The 22,119-nt window shown below is 31.2% G+C and overlaps 2 protein-coding genes across 4 annotated transcripts; one reads left to right on the top strand and one right to left on the bottom strand.

The window, feature by feature from the left end:
• Positions 1–6,475: 6,475 nt before the first annotated feature.
• Positions 6,476–10,739, top strand: LOC118038832 (protein EI24 homolog). 2 transcript variants are annotated; one of them, XR_004685838.2, is made up of 12 exons: positions 6,477–6,654; positions 6,754–6,819; positions 7,045–7,195; positions 7,521–7,573; positions 8,342–8,476; positions 8,618–8,681; positions 8,911–8,996; positions 9,077–9,159; positions 9,404–9,480; positions 9,584–9,699; positions 10,215–10,336; positions 10,430–10,739. XR_004685838.2 is itself a non-coding variant. In XM_035045274.2 (11 exons), exons 1-11 carry the CDS (start codon positions 6,533–6,535, stop codon positions 10,279–10,281), a joined length of 1,020 nt encoding a protein of 339 aa, XP_034901165.1. In that variant the 5' UTR covers positions 6,476–6,532; the 3' UTR covers positions 10,282–10,739. The 2 variants fall into 2 exon arrangements, 1 of the variants encoding a protein (XP_034901165.1); XM_035045274.2 differs by having other exon boundaries at positions 6,476–6,654; positions 10,215–10,739.
• A 7,900-nt stretch (positions 10,740–18,639) lies between these two features.
• Positions 18,640–21,073, bottom strand: LOC118038834 (transcription factor TCP8). 2 transcript variants are annotated; one of them, XM_073408617.1, is made up of 2 exons: positions 18,987–21,073; positions 18,640–18,906 (listed from the first exon to the last, which is right to left on the bottom strand). In XM_073408617.1, the coding sequence occupies exon 1, from the start codon at positions 20,763–20,765 to the stop codon at positions 19,005–19,007; it is 1,761 nt and encodes a 586-aa protein (XP_073264718.1). In that variant the 5' UTR covers positions 20,766–21,073; the 3' UTR covers positions 18,640–18,906; positions 18,987–19,004. The 2 variants fall into 2 exon arrangements, with proteins under 2 accessions (XP_073264718.1, XP_034901166.1); XM_035045275.2 differs by having other exon boundaries at positions 18,640–18,883; positions 18,987–21,072.
• Between the last annotated feature and the right edge of the window lie 1,046 nt (positions 21,074–22,119).

Here is a 22,119-nt window from a genome sequence, read left to right as displayed (position 1 = left end):
AAAAGATTAACTAGGGTTTAAAATGTTCATTCCGAGTTTGCTTGATATTTTTTATAAATTCATTTTTTTTTCAGTTTTATCCTTTGATATTTGTTTTATTAGAAATTAGGCTCTTTTGTTTTCACTTTCTATTGGATTTTTTCAATCCTTTTGAAAATGACATGACCACTTGAGTTATGTTTTTTTTCTTTATTAAATTTAGGTTTTTTTAAAATATATTTTTTAAAAATTAAATTAAATTAATTGATTGAATATAAGCATCAAATGTTCCCTTCATGATATTTTGTTTGGTTTTCTTTTCAAGTTGTTCCTCTGACAACACGTGTAGTCTTTTTAGTCACCTAAAGCTTAGTTTTTTCTTACTAATTTGAAAATGCTGGTGTCGCATTAACATCCTTTTCTTTATATCAGGAAAAATTGGTCTAGTATAGTGCGAGTCATCTAACTAATTTAAGCTATAAAGGAAGTGTGATGCATGACTTTAAAAGGTGTTTGAGAGTGTTGGAACTTTTATTTTTGGATGCTTTTTAAAAGTGTATTTTGTGTAAAAAAACATCAAATTGATGTATTTTTTAGTGTTATACGATGATTTTGATGTGTTTGTGTAAAAAAAAAAAAAAAATCTGAAAAAATTATTTTGAAGAATTTTTAAGTGAAAAACACTTTTAAAAAACACCATAAACCGCAATGTCAAACACACACGTACCATATCCATCTCATGACATGGTTCCCAAACTTGGAACACTTTGATTTGTTAAAGATTAGTTTTGCTTATGGGCATGAAATGTTAGAAAGCTGCTTTACCTCTTCGATTATAGGTTTCTCTTAGAATTGAGTGTGTATTTTTTTTATTTATTTGAACCCTTTCTTACGAGGCATTATTTTAAAACTCATATTAGTCTGACATGTCAAGTCTAGACTTAGCTAACCCAAGACCTGGATCGGTTTAAGTTGAGGAAAAATTAGAAAAAAAACTCAACTAACCCGGTCAGAAACTTAAATTGACCTGATTAACCCAATCAAGCCATTGATTTTTTTCCTGAATCTTCTTTGTTAAAACAACATCGTTTTGATTTTTTTTGTCAATCCTCCTAACCTGTGACCTAGGACTTGCTCTAGGTTGATTTCTAGGTCAATTTTTATAACCATGCTTCAAGGGTGTTTTTTTTTTTTTTTTCCGACTCTCCAACCATCTTCTATAGAGATTCACCATTTTTTTTTATAGGGTTTCTCTCTTCTTTCTTTAAGTCTCCATCTTCTATATAGAGTTCGACTTCTTTATACTTGTAGTACACTATCTTATCCTACATCAATTAACTTGTAAAAGATTACTTAGACTTGGAGGTGAAGTATTCCATATTTGCAAATTCATATTTTACCAAACATCCAACTTTGGATTCGTTTGGGGCAAAGAGTAACCATGCCTTTGGAGCTTCTAACATCAAAAGATAACTTTCCATGTTTGGATTAAAACAACTTTTATATGAAACCTATTTAAGCCCTAAGTTAAAAAGTACAAAAAACTCGGTTGTTTTAAACATCTTTTTTCCTTACTGCACCACAACCATAACTATAACTATAACCTACTTTTAATGTCAAATATGAACTTAACCTAATTATCAGCACACTAATTCCCCTTTTCTTTTCTTAATAACCAAGTCATCAATAGCAAGAATCAAAAATAGGTTTACAACAGTTTAACAAAAGCATGAGTTTGAGTTTGGTATATTTAGTTGGATCCACCAACACCACACACTCTTTATTATTTTTCTCGTTTTCTTTATGAGCCAACACATTCTCCTCCAAGTTAGAAATATTCAAATATATAATTAAAATTATTTAAATTAAAAAAGATTAGGTAGTTTTAGATAAAAATAAATCAATGTTTTATCTTATTTAATAGTTTAAAAGTTCACTCAGTAATTTGTATTTATAAATGACACATTCAATGAATATAATGAAGAGTTTTGCTCTCCATCTGTTTCTATTCAAACATGGTATTATAACAAACACACATGACAATTTCATCTTCTTCTACTTCTACGACCTCTTAACCTTCTTTTATTTCTCTTCCTACCTTACTACCCCCTACCATGCCTTTCTCTCATTAATCTTTCTCTATCAAACTAACCTCATCCAATTATCTTATTTAAAATACCTAATTCACATAAATTTTGAACTGCTACAATCTTAATTGTCATATTAAAGACGTTAAACCAGCTCTTTCTCCACAAGTTTTTAATGCATGATCTAACCAAGTTAAACCTAATCTAGAGTCTCAAACTTGTTTTATAAGGATCAAATGTTGCTGAGTTGAATTTTTTTTCTTTTTTGATAGAAGAAGTTTGTCCATATGTCATTGGAATGACAACAACTTATGATGCTTGATAAGCACTAAAACAAGCTTTTAATTTTGTCTTAAACAACATACAACTCCAACTCCATTTGGCCTTGAAAGAGTTGACATTAGCTTTCAAAATTATGACACAATTTTTAAAAGAAAGCAAAGTTAATTGATGATACTTTAACATTTGCAGGATTACAAATTTTTAATACAGGATTTAATGCCAATATTTTCATACTCTTACCATATGAGTATCATCCTATTATTACAACCATTTCTTCCCAAAAAGATCATGTCACATTTCATGATCTATCAGGTCAATTAATTGCTTATGAAATTTTGATGGAAAACTCTATTCATTCACCTGCCTCTACTAGTAATGTTGCTAAACCACTACTAATAATAAGAATCACAATAACAATAACAATTAATAAGGTAATAGTTTCAGAAATTCTAAGAAATTCAACAAGGGTCTTCCTCGGATCTGTAGGTGAAAGAATCATTCAACCAAAAAAAAGGTATGAAAGGAATTTTGATTCACCCATCTCAAATATGACTACATTTACCATCTTTATCGATGATTTAAATTGGTTTCCTGACACTGCTACTAGTCATCATATGATTTTAGATCTTGTTAGTTTGCATATCTCTAAGGATTATAAAGGTACATATTGTTATTATTGATGATGATAATGGTATCCCAATTAAACATATAGGCCAATCCATTTTATTAGGAGCAAATTCAAATAAACTCAAACACATTTTGTATGCTCATAGGATTTAAAGAAACTTTTTTTTTTGTTAATAAATTTACAAAAAGACAACTCTTGTTTCTTTGAATTCCACTCTAATTATTTTTCTATGAAGGACCAAAAAACTTAAACAACCTTGCTTAGAGGCCATACTGAAGATGGATTGTAAAGGCTCTTTGGGATTGGACCGTAAAATTGCAATTTAAGAGCAAAAGCCTTTATTGAAAAGAGAAGGCAGATTTAGAGGATTGACATGTGAGATTAGGGCACTTAAATTATTCTTCCCTTTTATCTATCATTAGAAGATTTTAGTTACCTTATATTGATGCAATAAATGTATCTAAACAGTTGTATGTTCTTGATACTTAAGGAAGATGAGTAGGTCTACTTTTTCTAGTATATGTTCCATTAAAACTAAACCATTAGACTTAATGCATTTAGATGTTTGGGGACTAACTTCTATTAATTCTTTTAATAAAGAAGTTTTTTTGTGTTTTTTATTGATGATTTTTCAAGATTTTCATGGATGTATCCAATTCAAAGAAAGAGTGATGTTTATCAGATATTTGTTAATTTTTATTTAATGATAGAAAGACAGTTTGGTAAAGAGTTAAAGACCTTACAATTAGACTAGGGTTGTAAGTATAGTTGTAAACAAGTATTATAATAGCATGGTATTTAATATAGGATTGCATGCCCACATGCATATAAATAAAATAGAGTCTTAGAAAGAAAAATCAGGCATTTAGTTGATATTGGTCCCACTTTGTTGGTTCATGTTAGTGTTCCCTTTTGATTTTGGTCATATGCTTTTGCAACAATATGTTAATTGATTAATAGAATGCTCGTGTTGAATAATGCTAGTCCTTTTGAGAAATTATTTGAGAGTTCACCTGATTATAAATTTCTTAAAAAAAATTTGTTGTACTATCTATTCTATGCTAAAACCATATAATACCTATAAGTTTGCTTATAGAAGTAGACCTTGTGTTTTCTTAGGATATTCACCTAATCATTTTGGTTATTTGTGTTTTAATTTAGATACAAATAAGACTTATACATGTAGACATGTCAAGTTTGATGAGAGTTATTTCATGTATAAATTAAAAAATGGTTTAAGTATCTCAATTCTTAGAAGGTCACTCCAAGAACAAAATGTCAACATACTATAACCAATTCTTTTTACTATAATCCTAGGTGTCTATAGTCCCTCCAACCTCCACCACCTACAAATACTAATCTTATTGATTCCTCAACTAATAACCCTATTTCAACACCTTAAAATATTGTTATTACTTAACAAATTAAATCAACTAATAGAGTGAACATGTTAGAAAATTTCAATGTTGAAGAGAACATCAACTAAATTGTAGTTTTTATAGAGGCTCTTGTAATAATTTTCCATTAACTATTATCACAAGTTGATTCTACAACTACAAAATTGGTGAGAACACACCCCATGACTTTAAGGCCAAATCCCAAAAAGAAACAAGTTTTTCTTACTAGCACCAATAACAAGTATGTGAAAGAACCAATTTTTCACACTAAAATAATGCAACAACCAAAATGAGAAGTTGTCATAGCAACTGAGCTTACAATATTAATTTCTTATGGCATATGAATTTTGGTTCCAAAACCACCTAATGCTAATGTTATAGGCAATAAATAGGTATTCAAGCACAAACATAAGGCAAATAAGACAATGGAAAGGTGCAAAACAAGGTTAATGGTAACAAGTTATACCAAATAAGAAGTAATCAATTAATTAGCTACTTTTAGCCAAGTTATTAAGGCCATTATGATTAGAATTATACTAGGTCTTGTAATTTCTAAAGGTTGGACATTAAAAAAATTAGATATCTCTAATGCATTTCTTAATGGAAGTCTCAAATAAAAGGTATATATGGCATAAACACAAGGCTTTATTAATGATAAATACCCTCAATATGTATGCAAATTACATAATTTCATTTATAGCTTGAAGCAGGCTCTAAAAGCATGGTTCTAAATATTGAGTTTTTTTTTGCTTACTGCTGGTTTTTACATGTTCACACATTGATTCCTCCTTGTTTATTTATAAACATGGTATTGAAGTCTTGTATATATTTGTTTATGTGGATGGCATAATCATCATGTGAACCAATCCCATCATGGTTAGTCAATTTATATTGATAATAAGCCTTAGTTTTGTTTAAGAAATCTTGGTGATCTTCATTACTTTTGAGGTATTGAAGTCATTAGAAAAGATAACGATATTCTACATCACAACACAAATATCTTTAAGATTTGTTGGCCAAAACTAAGATAGATGGTGCTAAGTAAGTAAAAACTCATCTTTTCTTCAATCTACAACTAAGTATCTTGATGATGATCCAATATATAACCCAAATTTTTTTTATTAGAATATATGACCTAATTGTATTGTCAAGTTGTTGTTGGTTCTATGTAATATTTTTGCTTAACAAGATTATACATGGCCTATATTGTCAACAAGCTATATCAATATATGTGTAATCCTACAACTGCACATTGATAAAGTTGTAAAAGAGTTTTAAGGTATTTTAAAGAAACATTAAAGTCTCGTGTATCTATATACATATAAAGTTACTTATTATGTAGTTTCAAATAATAACATGTCAGTAATTTATCTTATTTAATAGTTTAAAAACTCACATTCTTATTTCTAGGCACCTTACCCCCTTGCCGGATTTAACATCAATAAATTATTTAAAGTATATATTTTTGTTTTTTTTTTTAAATCCAAGCTTGGAAAATATCTTTATTATTTTAAAAATATTCACCACTAATTACTTTTGAGTCAAATATATTAATTGAAAATCAAAGATGATATTTTATTATATAATTTAGAAAAATAAAAATTATATCAATTTTAATATATAATTATTAATTAACATATACAACTTAATTTAAATACAAAAAAATAAGAATAACAATAGCTCTCAAATACAAAGTTATTTTCAAAAACAAATTACTTAAGAATTATAAATTGAGAAGCTTTTAAGACTTTATCTGAGAGTCTCAATTTAATACTTGAATTAAATAATTTAGTTTTTAAAAAAAAATTTAAAAAAATTATTTTAAATTTTTTGAAAAACTAATATTATTTTTAAGTTAGATCGAGGTAATGTTCGATATTATACTAATAATTGTTTTTTAATATATTTTTATTTTTTAAAATTTATTTTTAATATACATCAAAAACATTTCAAAAATATAATAAAATAATCTTTCTGCTCTCAGAAGAATGAAAATGGATAGTTAGGAACCAATACAAGCTTGTCACGTAAGCAAAGTCATGAGTTAATTAAGGTAATAAAGTCAAGCCGAAGTCCTTGTCTTTTCATGTCTCTCTGTATCCATCGTCCCTGTTACCCCCCCCCCCTTCTCTCTCTCTTCCTCTCCACAATTGAATTGAATGGAAACGACGAAGCGCTTCATAGGCATATTGAGACCAAAATTAAAGCAAGGATTGTTACTATGGCTTGAAGGTTTCAGGGAAGCTTGCTGTCTTCACAGAGTTGTTTTTCTCTGCTCCAGGTTTATCACCCCCCCCCCCCAAAAAAAAAAAATAATCAACGAATCAAGTTTATATTTTTCTTTTTCTTCTTCTTTGTTTTTTAAATCTTGTGGTGGCAGGTCAAGAAATCTGTTGGTTCGAACTGGGCAGTGTTTTCTTTTGAATGGTTTTATTTTCTTAGGAAGGTAAAACTGACTCTCTCTTTGTATATATAATGTTTTTGATGGTTTCTGGATTGTTTATAGGCTGTGCTGTTATCTGGGTATTAGTCAGTTTTAGAGAAAATGTCAAGAACCTGATGAAGCATGCAAAATTCACGTTCTATTGGTTTATTGAATTAAGAAAGGCTGAAAACAGTTCATCATTAGTTATTTGATTATATGAATATTTGAGTCTTCATTTCCCTGCAGTATACTTGTTTTAAAATCAGTGGTCATCCCAACATTACTATGGATATTACCTAATCATTGCTCAGAAGTTTCTTCTCAAGGACCGTGCTCGTTTGACAGTGTTTCAAAACTTTACTCGTCTTTGCGCCTTGGACTCATACAACTCTTTTATGTAAGTCTTCTGTGCTTGTCATCTTCATTTATATGGTTTTGTTACATGTCTTGTAAAACAGCATGGTTCAGCGCCATTTGCAATCTCGACCTTTAGTATTCTATTTATAGTCGATATGATTAAACAACATTATGGTCATTTTCTCCTTCACCACCATTCTCATGCCAGTATAATCAATGGTTTCTTGAATTATAGGCGCAGAGTGAACAAATTTACATACGTGCATGTGTGGATTTGCATATGCGTGTTAGTGCACAAATATATTCTTGTAGATATCTATTAATTGTTACCAAGGTTAATTTCCTTATCCACTCACTATGTGCAGGTGTTCTGGTTCTATCCGCTGTACATATTTAGCATCATTCTGAGCACAATTTGGTATTGTTCTCTCATTCTATATGCCTATTCTGTTGATGCGTTCTGTACTTAATTAATATTTCCTTGATTGGTTTGGCCAGCTTATGGTGTCTGTGAGTTGGATGGGGTTTTTTTGGCACAATCTTCTTTATAAGGTTATGAGTATCTGTGTTTTTTAGGTACTAGATTACATTCTGCTTCTGTGGCTTGTCAATTACAATACCAAGGCTATCTTAAGATGCATTAGTTTAGAGTGGAATTTGCAATTTCCATGCTTCTACAAGTAGAGTTATCTTCATCTAGTTTGCACTATCCAATCAACATCTCTTTTTCGCTGTTTCTTCTCCTCTCTCTTTGTTTTATTTACAGCCTTTTTCCGTTATCCATGTTTCTTTTTCACCATTCTATTTTGTTGTAGAGTTTAAACTTCTCATGCTCCCTTAACTTTGCTTGCTATATCTTCCTGTATGCCCCTGTGCATGACCCATATAAATGGAGAATAGCGTATGAACAAATAGTTGAAATCTTATCAAATTAATTAGAAAGTTTGAGCATATGACTTTTGATGCATGACAGCTTTGGAGGTTTTTCTGGATCTGAATTTCCTTTAAACAATCTGGAAATACAGACATACCCTTGTCTACAGAAAAACATTAATCTTGCTTCCTATGTGGTCTGCATCAGATTTACCATACACTTTGAAAATTGCATTACAAGTGTTTTAGTGCATGTCCTGACAAAATTTTCGACGTTTATCCACAAATGTTTTCAACTAATTTCTTAATCAAGGTACAATGATATTGCTAAGTATGGTTTTGCGGCAATGGGAAAAAACGGGCATGATATACTGGAACTCTCAAGTCAGAATGAGGTCAAGACCCCAGAAAATACAGCCTTGAAGGACAAGCCTGCAGGTCTAGGAGGGTAGGATTCCAACCTGTAAATATTTTGTTTCTAGAATGGACTCTTTGCTCCTCATTGCTTGCATTTCTTTGCCTCAAATAAACAATCTTATTCGACAATGAACATGCATGGCTCACTTTTTCTTTATAATTTTTTATGCAGGGTTATGATTGGTATTGGAGAGCAAGTGTATTCTATACTTCTTTTGACCTTCTTTTTTCTAGAGGTAGACTATGCCCCTTTGCATGTGAATAGATAGATACTATGGCATCCTTCTTTTTCTTTTTTTATTAATATTTTACCTCCATTTTTATCCTATTCAAGTTTCTCGCAGCAACTTATTTTTTGTTTAAGCAATTTATCAGCTGATACGTGTTTGATTTGGAATTAACAAGGCTCCACTTTTCTGTGTCTCTGCTTTTTATTTAATTCTCATACCTGAAAATTACATGCAGGTTTATGCTACGGGATTTATACCACATATAGGAAAGGCGCTCAATTTTGTACTCCTTTCATGGATGTATGCTTACTACTGTTTCGAGTAAGTGAGGAATGTACATCTGCTATTTGTTGTCTTATTATTGACTGGGTAGTTACTAATTGTGCATTTAACTTTCTTAGGTACAAATGGAATTTATCTGAAGTGGCTCTGGACAAAAGGCTAGATTTCTTTGAATCTAACTGGGCCTTTTTTGCTGGTTTTGGTAATATATTATTTCAACTGGAGTTGATGCCACTTAGTGTTTAGCCAATAATTTTACCAGGAAAATTATAATGTTTAAGGTTGTATTAACTTCGAGATTCCATGCTCCTCTGCTGCTTGTTGTAAAGTGATACTGGCTTGATAAAATCCACACGTGGTTCTATGTGGAACCTGTAATACACTCTATACATAGCAGGTTAATGTTCTTTTGCCTAATGGTGGTGATTTCTTCCTTGTCTTTCCAGGAAGCCCTTGTGTTTTGGCTATTTTCTTCTTCTCTCCTCTTGTGAGCTATGGTGTTATGGCCATTCTTTTTCCTCTGGTACATAGTTTTATTCCTTTTTTTCTGCTCAATTTTCCAATTCCTCAAAAGCACATGCTTCCATTTTGCTAGGTTTTACTGTAGTAACAGAGATATCCTGCAGTTTGTTTTGGCTGCGACAGGTTCAGGGGCTGAGCAACTTATTTTTTCACAAAGAAGAAAATGGAAAGGTGTGGGATTGGGAAGGCTTCCAATATTTTATGCAGCAGATACATTATCGTAAGATTCCTCTTTGCTGAGTTATTTTCCTACTGAAAAGAAATAGCATTTGGATGTGCTTACATTGTCTGGGGTATTAATGTTGACAGCATTTGTTATTATCAGAATTATGAACTCTTGGACTCATCCTTTCATCAGCCTACTATAATTGCTGGGCTTGAGTTATTGGTAAACTTAACTCATTTTTTCTTGAACAATGCTGAATGAGCCTCTGTAATGGAGGGCAGCTTCAGGAGTGCGGCTCGTTAGAATGTGACAAAGCACTCAGCTTATCAATATTGTGCTCAAGCTTGATTTTGAAATTACACTAGCCTTAAGTTGTGTTTTCGGTATCATTCTTCCCATGGCCAGAGATGGATAAAATTTAATGGGCTTCTTTTAGATCAGGAAATTTAATAGCCTTAAGTTGCTGTTGGATTTAGGTCTTGGGCTTCTTCTTCCAAATTTTATAATCCTTTTCAGATGAAAAACTGGCTTCATTTCTACTTATCTTGATAGGCTGCTTTTTTCTGTAGGATGCGGGTTTTATCTCTCTTGCCCTTGGATACTCGAGATCAGATGGGAGACAATAAGGCACTCTAAGAAGTTCTGGCATAATTCTTCCACAATGTGGCGGTTCTTCCATGATGTGACAACAGTAAGTTCATTCTATTTTATCAAATTCAAGATCCTTTAAGCATGTCGAATAGTGGTGTGATTCAACACGATTTATGATGTTCTTGTGGGACAGAAATATTATAAATCAACGTTTACAGAAATCAATAGAATGACTGGAGGACTAGTATGGCATCATGGTTAAGACTTAAGAGGGATCATATTATATCTTTTGTGGGTAGGAGGAAGCTGTTGTTACTATATCTATAGCATTTTTATCAACTCCGGTTGGCATATATGTACAGTTCAAGGATCATTATTAATTACTCTAATTCCTGTATAACTTTGATGTTCGATTTTCAGAAATTGTAAACACTGTGACTGTAAACAGTACACATTCAAGAATATTTCATTGATAATTGAAGTATTTGTACTGAGTTGTCAAACTCTCTTTATTTATTTCATTACCGATTTTTCCTCTGTAAAATAGGCATGATTAATTGACCATCATACATACATTTTTTTTCTTCTCAATTGTTGTTTGCACTGAATTTTCAGTAGACCTTTGAGTTGCAGAATTAGTAGTGTAGAATCTAGATACATCTTAACATTAAAAAAGAAAGCCAAAAACTACTACAGCTGACAATCATCACATTGTTGTGTTGCTTCCCACTCATTAAACCAATCATCATTTTCAAAACCATGCTGATAGGCTTCATCATTCGCCATCCAGTTACATAAATTCTCCATCCAGTCACTTGAATCTATTGGTGGTGGTGGCATCTCAAAGCTGGTGGAAGCTGCATCCTTGTCATTATTAGCAACAGTTTCCACAACGTTGATGTTTGTATCCATGACCTCTGCTGGCCATGCAGTTGCACTAGCAGCACTGCTAGGAACGGATGATCCATCCATCTCAAGTTCCATATCAACATGATCTTGAATTGCCTCGACCTTGTCCCTCTGCATGCATAACTTTATTTTCTCTTTCAAATCAAACAATCTAGACTCTAAAGTGCTGACTGTGTCCCTCAAAGCTTCATCAGATAACCCATCAACATGATCGGACCACTTGGCAAAGAGCTCTTTATTAACCTTCTTCTTCATCACCTTCCGTTTCTTGACTTCAAGCTTCATCTTTTTATCATGCAAATAACCCAAGAGGCTGCTCTCGTATTTCTTTCTATCACCGAGTCCTTTGTAGGACATGATTGCATCCTTGACCTCCACAGCACCCTCTGGCCATGTCTGGACGGTGCTGTCAGGACCAAAACAGACCATGCAAATCTTGACATCACACAGTGTCTGAAGCTCGTGAGCTTTCTTCTTCAAGGTTTTCGCTCGCTTGGAGAAGCTCATAGCCTGGCTTGCTTGGTCTCTATTCAGGATCTTCTTCCTCTGGTGATTCGGCATTCCAGTTGTTCTAATCTCTGCCATTGATTGAATTAGAGAAACTACAAAGCAAGATCCGTTAAGACAGAACACTATTGTTTTGTCTTTGTGCTGTATAAATAGAGCTATGAATCACAAACGGTCGGGACGTCTGAGAGGGAAATCTTTCCCTGTTTACTTCGGAAGCTAGCAATTTAAATGGAAGGCTTAATTTATTTGTTCCTTCTTGTTTCCTGCCGATACAAGGATTTTAAAGGAAGGCTTGATTTCTCTGTTTCCTACCGATACAAGGATTTATTAAGCTGCAGCAACTTACTTGTTGTTTAATAAAAAGAGAAATTAAAAGAATAAGGACTAAATTAAACAAAAATAATAATAAAACAGACCCCCTTTTCATTTTGGCATGTAAGACTTCACTTGGGTACTTGAACATGTCTTTTTACACTTTTCGCTTTAGTATTAAAAATTGTTTTAATTACAGGGCGTGGAGGTTATTACCACGTCAATTACTGGTTCTTCATTCCACCACGTGTGGAAATTGCTTTTGTGTGAGCAGTCACCGTTGCTTACATGAAAGCTGTCACTTCAGGACGTGGCGACACTGTTGCTGCCACCCGGGTGGCGACGACGCTTACGGTGGCTTTAATGATAGCCAGTTTGGTACAGTAACATATTCTTTTTTATTTTAAAAATAATATATTTAAAATAAAATTTTATTTTTTATATTAACATATTAAAATGTTTTAAAAATAAAAAAAATTTAGAAAAACACTTGTAAAAAAAAAAGTTAATTGATTTTAAGAACAGTCACGTCAATTACTCGCCAACAGTAGTATATATCATAGTTTTGAAAACCCAGTTTGGAAGGTTGACCTGGAATCCGGCCGACCGGGACTGGACCGGGGCGGGTTGAAAAAAAATAAAAATAAAAAAACCTGGTACGACCCGGTTGTAACCTATTGATTTTTTTTTACTAAAACAACATTATTTTTATTTTTTTAAAAAAAAATAACCCGGTTAAAATCTGGAACCCGAACCTTGAACTAGATCATCTACCAAACCGGGTTTGAAAACTATGATATATATACTACCCCATGGGAATGGATATTAATTTGTACCCTTCACCTAGATTTTAGAGTTTTTTTTAATAACACGTGCAATAAAAAAAATTAGCAAGCTAGCCTGATGATTTATTTGCAAAAAATAAAGTTTTTTTTTATTATTATTGTTGTATATAAATAAATTATATTTGTATGATGTAATTATAGAAATGAAAATTATTTGTTTTTAGTAACTGTAATTAATCTTTAGGATAAAATAAATATAAATATATAATATAAAAAAGACAACTTATGATTTCACTGGGAATAATATTAACTTCTCATTTTAGTATTTATTTAAAATTAAAAATTCTTTCTATTTATATATTTTTAATTTATTTTATTAAACATAAACAATATTTATTTTCATTTTTCAATTAAAAAAATCATAATATATGTAAAGCACATCCATAACATTAACACTTTATTTTCTTGCATTAAAAATTAGCTTGAAATCATTTTCGTGACAATAGTTATAAGACTAATATTATACTTAAAAAAATTAAAGTAATTTAACATAATATTATCTATAATTATTAAATTTAACCTGGTAGATTAACCTAAAAAATATTATATGTAAAGCTTGACATGAACTAAATTTCAAGTTAAACCAAATAAGATTTTGACTTAGCTAAACATATTTAATCTGACTAGATTTTCTCGAATATAAATCCAACTGGAAAAAATTCCAAGTGTGAATTGTCAATGTCGTTGTCAATAAATTAGTGAGATTTACAAATATTTGGGGATGCAAAAGAGTCCCCAAACACAGAGGAGTCCAATGATTTCACGTGAGGGCGTCGGTTTAAATTAATTTCAGCACAACGAGGTTGTCTTGTAAATACAAGACGGAGCACGACACATCACATGATTACCAAAACAAATCAATCAGGGATACTCATCACGATCATAGATATATAAACCGACAAGAGATAAGGTTCCGGTAATGAATAATCAACCCTTCATATATATATATATATATATAATCAAAATTACTTTGTTTTGATACAAAAGAAGACATTTAAAAAAAAAACAAATGAAATGAGTTTTTAAGAAATTCTCTTGATATTAACTCAACCGAGTTTGAATTGAATTTAATCAAAATAGCTAATTCACTAAAAACCCAACCAAGTCAATAAAAATTTAACCGGTTAATATCTTGTTTAGTTAACTAAAAAATTAGCTTGAATTAAGTTTTAAATCCTAAATTTTTCATATTAATCTATTAGACCGGGTCGGGTATAACATTCATGTCCTTGTTTGGTTAATCTCTTTGGTATAATTTTTTATTTGATAATTAGATTGAGTTGAAAATTTTAACAGAAAAATTTAAAAAAAAAATTTGTAGTATTAGAATCTTATACCAATTAGATATCATAAAGGCTTTTAAACAAGACCAATTTTCAAGATTTACATTGTTTTTCTTAGCTGATTTAAGATTTTTTATTTGATAAAGAATTTTTTTATTATTTTTTCAAGTTTATCCATGATGTTTTTACTAATATAAATATAAATAGAGTTATTTAGCTTATATTTATATAGATTACTTTAAAATAAAATATCTAATAATAAAAACTTAAATAAATATTTTTGTGTAATCCCTATTCAATATAATTTTATATTACCATGTTTTTCATTTTATTTTATTTCTATGTTGTTTCTTTCCGCGTAGTTTGTGCATGGCAATCATCATTTCATTAAGGAGAAAAATATATAAATTAATCCCAAAGGAGTCTATTTCTTGCGGAAACTAGGGAATGGTGGAGCAGTCTTGGGTTGGGTATCCAAAACAATTAAATTAATATATACAGTAATGTTCTTTTCTAGTTTTGCTTAATTAGTGGATGAAAGTTGACTTTTGTCCTTTTAGAAGTATGGTTGTATTTGTTTTTTAAAGTGTTTTTTTATTTAAAAACACATCAAAATAATATTTTATTTATTTTTAAAAAATTATTTTTGATATCAGCACCTCAAAATGATTTGAAAACACAAAAAAAAAATATTAATTTGAAGTAAAAAAAATTAATTTTTTTTTCAAAAATATTTTTGAAATATAAAAATAAATAGTACGAAAAAAAACTTTAGATATGAGTTCAATGTTAAGCATGAAATTCTTTGGTTTGTCGAACATTTTTCTCTATTAATATTATAATTACAATTATAAATAAAACTAAACTATTTGGTGTTTTCATTATCTATGTTCTATTTATCCTAGCATATTTTTGTTTGAATAAAACTAAACAATTTGGTATTTTCACTTTTGATATTCTATCTATCCTCACATATTTTTGTTTGTATCATTATTTATAGCTGGTTTTTTTCATTTAGGTACTTGACTTTTTCATCTTTTAGTACTTTGGTCTCTAAACTTTTCTTTCAATTTTATCCGTGCAAGTTTTTTTTTTTTGGCATGGTTTTGTGTATTTGTATCCATTTTAATTTTCATGCTCTCACCTATTCAACTTGTCATGAAGTATTTTGTGGTTAAATTAAATATTAATTTTATAGAATTGGCTTTTAGATTATTTTTGAAATGAAAATTGAAGGAATATGGATAAAAAAATTAACATTTGAAAAATAGAGCCTTTTTCCATTAACATAGTTCAAAGGCGCATAAAACTTTAATTTGGCCCCTTAAATTTCAAATATTTGCATATTTAATCCTTGTTTTTTAAGATAATTATGGCTTGATTCTAAACTTTAGTTTTTTTTTAGATTGAGGACCTAAACATTAAGAGATGAGAGAGAAAGTTATTGGCAAAGGGAGAGAGCATTTGATCAATTTATAAAAGTTTGATTTTATTGTCAATGAGTTCATTTTAGAAATGAAAATCTAATGGAAGTGGTTTTGCCCTTCAAACATGTAAAAAAAATAAATTAAGACCCGTGAATTTTTTTTTATTAAGTTTAATTTACAATCTTTTAAACTAATTAAAAAGTGTTTTTGAGGTTGAGAATGAATTTATAGAGGTTTGTAGGGTTTTTTGAGGTGTTTTAGGTGAAAAAAAGTTAAAATTTAGATATTTAAAGATGAAAAACTTATATCCTAATTGTCTTATCGTTAGAGGCAATTAAAATTTGAATTAGAAGATGACGTGTTGTTTATCTAAACTAACAATACATCATCTATTTTATTAAGAAAAATAAGGGTAGATGACAATAGAAAAAAGAAAGCCATGTGTAAAGACCCATCTTTCTAGTTTTAGTTGTGCCTAGCTTTCTTTTGAGATGGTCGATAATTTATTTTTTATTTTAAAAAATATTTAAATAATTATCCAAATATGTATAATCTTATGGTAATATTAAAATTAATTTATAAATAATTATATATTAATCTAATATAAATTTCTTTTAAAAAGGTTACTCATTAATATTCAATGTATCTATTTTGTTATTTTTTATGGTAAGTATTTTATACATTTTTATCATTTTTATTATTCTTTTATTGTTTTTTATACATATGCATAAAAATTATTGTTCAATAGTTTTCATCTTTTATTGAAAATTGCTTTAAGATCATAATAAGTCTTTATTTAAAATCAATAATTTTGATAAAGAAGTACAAAAACAATTTTGTGGATCATTCAAGTACATTGTTTTCAACCTTCAGAACCCAATAATTAACTATGAAGAAGCTCAAAGTTTGCTTTAGACTTCTTCATTATACATGAAAATTTAGTGTTTTGACAAAATCTCCATCTTGGTGTTTTTCATGAACTAGTTATTTTAATTGCTTTAATATATGAATTATCTCAGTGTTAGCTAATCATATTCAGAGCAAGAAACAATTTAATTTCCACAAGAGTTCAATTTTGTTGCTATTGTATGTTCTCATTACATGAGTATTATTTAGTTGTGCTTGGGGAGATGGAAATCCATGGAGAATTCAGGAAGAAAACATGGAAATGATTAATAAAGCCATCTTGAATTGGCTGTACAAGTGAAAACAAAACTTTGAACCCGATTATAATTAATAATTTTGTTTATCTACATCAATTTTTTATTTAATCAAATAATAATAAAAATAAATACACACAAAATTAATTGAATAAAAAAAATTATATATAAAAAATATAAATAAATTAAAATAATATTTTCAAAAACTAAAAGTATGCAAAATAAGTAAAAAATATTCACTATGTAAAAGAGGATAAATAAACAAAATAAGAGAGAGATTGAGCATCAATTTAAATCTAAATTTAAAAATTTTTAAAAAAATATATATAAAAAAAGATCAAGTGCTGCTAGACCAACACATCTGGCATATTTAGTAAGAGCTTGCGTGCCTAGCCCTTATATTTTTATGATCCACCCCAATTGTTTTTGAAAAAGAAATAAGTTTGACAATGTGTTGTCCGTTGAGGCAATCGAGCGTCATTAGATTTTGCTCAAATTCCAGCCACCACAATAGCATTGGGGATGAAGGTTTTCCTTTTTTTTTTTTTTTTATCAAAAATTAATTTTTTTAACCCATTTTTTGTTCAAAACATTTTAGTGACCTTGATAAATCTATTCATAGCATAAAAAAACTAAAAAGATTGTCCCAAAACTTAAAATAAAAAACCTTCTCAAGCTCAAATGTGTTTTTCTAGACATTTTAAAGTTTTTTTTTTTTAAAAAAAAAAAACAGTTAAGTTGAGCTCCCCTTATTAAATAAAATTATTCGACACAAAAATCAACTGTTTTGTTGATTGGAATTGATTCCAAAGCTAATTTTCTCCTTGTGCCGGTGGAATTCGGTGATCTTTTTCTCTGCACTCTTAAACCAGGAACTAAAAAATAAAAATAAGTTTTTATGCCAAAACTAAATCGAAAAGGTATTGACGGACATAATAGGTATAATATGTGAAGTTTGAGGTCTAAAATTAACTTTTTATGAGAACTTTGAAATTATTTTTTATTTGTTGTTTTTTACACTCTAATTTCCTATCTTTTAATTTTATTCTTAATCAATAAATTTAATTTAATTATCCTTTAATTTAGTCCAAAAATAATGCAATCACCTAAAAAATATAAAAATCAAAATGAAAAAAAAAATTCAAATTTAACTAAAATGTCGTTCGCAATTCCAAATAACTTGTAGTGAGGTGAGTATGGGTGGGGTCCATAATAAAAATCACCAAAAAACATATATTTGTAGTTTTTAGATGATATTTGACATTACAGTAACAATTAATTTTAAAAGTAATTTTTGTTTAAAAATATATTAAAATAATTTTTTATTTTATTTTTAAAAAATTTATTTAAAAGGTTTCAAAAATAAAAAAAATTAATTTAAAACAAAAATAAAATTCAATTTTCCAAAAGCTTGGCCTAGCTGTGTTGCATGTCTTAGTGAAATGTCATTTGTGCTTAAATAACATGTAACTCTAAAAAAAAAAAAAAAAAACTCACATAACTCACTATGAAAGACACTCTAAATAAACCACGTGTCATTGAGTTATTTATTTTTATTAAAATAAAATTATTTTTTAAAAAAAATTAAAAAATATATTTTAAAATTAGCTTTGATTATATTTGATTTAGATTCGATCTGATCATTAAAAATCAAAGTAGATAAATCAGCTTTTATGAAGTCAATATCTTTATCTACTTTTATAAGAAACTTGATGAGATTCCGCGTTTTGGATATTTGGTAGATCAGCCGACCACCAAGATGGGTTTCACATAAAAAGAAGGGGAAGGTGAAAATTTAGAGAGCAAACAAATCTCAATTGTAAATTCTTTTCGCTTCTCATTAATTCAAAACAAAACAAAAATAAATAATTTTTATACTACTAAATACAAATAAATTAATATCCTCCTATACAAACTCTCTCTCTCTCTCTATATATATATATATTTATATATAAAAATATATATATATATATTCCTTTTCTTGTCCCCTTTGGACCAAACTAACAAATTACATATGCAAATTAATTAACTTAATTCTCGACATCAATCTAGAATCTTTTTTTTCATAAATTAAAATTAACAAACCACACTAAAATGGAAACTAGAAGCTAGCCAGGACTCTCTCCTCTACTCTTGACTTGAGCATCAACATCCACGGTACTACTTACTAGTACTTAGCAATAATAGTTCTACTCCCAAATCTGCAAGAAGAAACCAAAAATCTCTAGCTTTCTCGCTGATCCAATGGATCATCAAAATGAAAAATTAAAATTTAGGGATGAATTAAGAGCAAGAGCAACCAACTTGTTATGTGATATTCTGTCACTGAGAAGTATTCGGATCTTCATCTCCACTATCAGTAGTACCCTGAGTCTGCTGCTGCTGCTGCTGCTGCTGCTGCTGGTGGTGGTGGTGGTGGTGGTGGTGTTGGTGGTGGTGATCCAATGGATTATTTTGCTGGGGATTCATGTTCAAATCACCTCTTGAATATGCATTGAGAGCAGCCAACATTCCCAAATTAGACTCTGGCATGCCTAACCCCAGATACTGAGAAGGTGAAGGTTGTTGCTGTTGCTGTTGCTGTTGTTGGTGCTGCTGCTGCATTAACATAGACCCCAACTGTAAAGGACTCATAGACCCCAACTGTAGAGGACTCCCTCTTCCACGTTGAAATTCAAGACTAGTAGTGGGGAGATTAAATCTTGGGACGAAATGTAGTGGAGCTTGCAATGGGTTTCCACTTGCTGGTGTTGCTGTAGCGAAAGGCCAAATCTGGGGTTCTGAACTAGGACAAGCCACAGATGTGGCTGTGGCCAAAGGAGGACCGCCACCGGCACCAGCAGTCATTGGTAGCATCCAAAATGTGTTGCCAGCACCACTGCTCGGCGGAGCTGGTGCCATTGCCCACATGGCAGTGGTAGGCAAGATATTTGATGGCCTAAGCAACCCTGAAGATCCTGTCTCTTGTTGCTGTGGTTTTGGCAGCTGTAAATCACTTTTAAATGCTTTAATGGGAGGCTCTTCTCCTCCATCACCACCACCACCGCGACCACCACCACTTTCTCCTTGTTCTTGTGGATTATCCTCCTTGAATAAATCTTCTCTAAAGCGTTTCCTCATATAATTCTCTTCTCCACCGCCACGACTCTCGCCGCCACTGCCACCGACATCGGCACCAATTGGCAGTGCTTGCGCTATTTGATCTGCTGTCATTAGATGATGATGATGCTGCTGCTGCTGCTGGTGGTGGAACCCTAAAAAGGCTGAGTGCGCAAACCCTTCTTCATAATGAGGATGATGAGGCAAACCAAGAGCGCTATGGAAAGAATGAGGAGCAGATTTAGAAGGAGGAGCTGAGAGAGTGGAGCCACTGCTCCTTAAAGAAACATTGAGCGTTGAGAAATTTGCTGGGATAGTACCAGTCCCAGTGGCTGCTATAATTGTTGATTCTGCTTGCTGTAACAACCACTCAATTGTTTCTCCATCAGATTTGTGACCCAGTTCTCTTGTCAATTGAAAAACCCTCGCTGCACACGTTGCTGGCATTCTAATTCTCCTCCCTCGACCATCTACTTTTGTGTGTCGGTCCTTTGTGGACCGCTTTGCGGGTGTTACTGCTGCTGTTGTGGCTGCACTAGTACTGTTTGTGGCAGCTGGAGCAATGGATAGATTTTGTTGCTTCTTCTTCGTGGATTCTACGAGAGAAGGGTCATAACTGGTGGCGATGGCGAGAGAGGCGTCGACCAGGCGTGGTGGGGTTGTGGATGAGGTGGATGCGGAGGTGGAGGAAGAGGAAGAAGATAGAGGTGAAGATGATGGTGAAGGTACAGACCCAGTATTAGCTGTGGTTGGAGTTGACGATGCACCGAGATTATGGTGATGGTGGAGGCCAGCTTGGATGGAGATGGAGCCCATGAAAGGACCATGAGATGGTCCTCCTCCTCCTCCTCCTCCTGATGATGATGATCTGCCATGATCAAAAGATAGTTGTTGCTGGAGGTGGTGACGGTGGTGCTGGTGAGATTGGTGGGGCTCTTGAGTTGTATTATTTTCTTTGTTGCTTTGCGAATTTGAGAGTTCCATTTGTGGGGCAGTGGAGGAATTTGATGGCCTGGTTTCTCCTTTTATTTTTATCTTTTTTTTATTGTTATATATATATATATAAAAATACAAAAAAACAAAAATATATTAATTTCTTGTTGGATTGATCAAGCCCATCTCTTTTTTCTCTCTCATCTATCTTTGAAGTGAAGAGAAAAAGTAAGAGAGTTCAAAAATCTTGCAGGGATGACCTCCTAAGTAAGACTAAGAGTCCGTGGGGGTTCTGCTGCTTGATTCTTGTCTTCGCCTGAGAGAGCTTAGGTTAAAGACTTGAGAGAAGAGGCTGTCCAAAATGAAGCAGGTGGGCTGGGGGACCTTTGGACGAAGAAAATGTAGCATAAGTCTATTGGTAGGGTCATATTTTGTATTTCAATCGTGATCGTTAAACTTAGCCCGACATGACAGGTTGAACCAAAAATTTATAACTCGAAAACCTAATCCTAATCGGATTTCAAGTTAAAATAGAAAATAAAAACATTAATCATGCAAAACCTGATCGATCCAAGTAGATTTTAATAGGCTAATTAGGTAACCTGTTCGGACCACCCTCGAGATTTAATTGTTTTTAAAAATAACAAAACAACACTAATTTAATAAAGATAATTAACTGAAAATGATTTAGTAACTCGCAAATTAATCCCAATACATACCTATTTCCATGTCTCCTCCACCAGCCATGATTTGAATACAGAGCCCAGAGCATCTGATGCAGTGGGACAGCTCATCCCACCTATGAATTCTTAAATTTGTTTTTTCCTTCTTTATAGTTTTGGACTTATAATAGCATTATCTTTTCTTTAGGGTTGAATTAATAAGTCAATTGGGGAACGCCTACTTTTGATTACACAACTTAATTACGTGTGAAAATACTAAAATACCCATAATTATTTTCTTCAACTGGGTAAAGTCGACATGGTAGCAATTATTGAAAAATGATGCCGATTTTAATAAAGCTATACAATGGTACCGTCACCATCATGATGTTGTTTGACAATATGTGTTCTTGGAATGCTTACTTGCTAGTCATCGACATTGGAATTGCCTCTAGGTAGAGGTTTTTTTTTTTTTTTTAATTCAACTTCAAATAAAAATTCTAGTTTCAATTTAGTTAAAATCTTTTAATTTAAAATAATTTTTTACTGAACTAATAACTCAGATCTTGCACGCCAAGTTGGTTTACAAATCGAATTTAATAATTATGATTCTTGATAGAAAATAAAAAATGTTTATTTTTATCTATTGACACTATATATGGAAAGAATTAGAATTAACTTGAAATAACAAAGCAATTTGATTGATCGGGTAAAAATAAAAGATACATGGATATAATTTTTTT

The sequence above is a fragment of the Populus alba genome, chromosome 4 (genome assembly GCF_005239225.2).
Source record: "Populus alba chromosome 4, ASM523922v2, whole genome shotgun sequence".
Classification (NCBI taxonomy): domain Eukaryota; kingdom Viridiplantae; phylum Streptophyta; class Magnoliopsida; order Malpighiales; family Salicaceae; genus Populus; species Populus alba.
Note: the sequence above shows the minus strand (reverse complement) of the source record. Positions and strands in the feature narration are given on the sequence as shown.

Bases quoted from the DNA above. Each gene is read 5' to 3' on its own strand.
- LOC118038832 (XM_035045274.2), top strand. From the start codon at position 6,533: ATGGAAACGACGAAGCGCTTCATAGGCATATTGAGACCAAAATTAAAG. The intron at 8,477-8,617 runs GTAGGATTCCAA...TTTTTTATGCAG, and splicing joins AAGCCTGCAGGTCTAGGAGG to GGTTATGATTGGTATTGGAG. The intron at 9,160-9,403 runs GTAATATATTAT...TTGTCTTTCCAG, and splicing joins GGCCTTTTTTGCTGGTTTTG to GAAGCCCTTGTGTTTTGGCT.
- LOC118038834 (XM_073408617.1), bottom strand. From the start codon at position 20,765: ATGGAACTCTCAAATTCGCAAAGCAACAAAGAAAATAATACAACTCAA.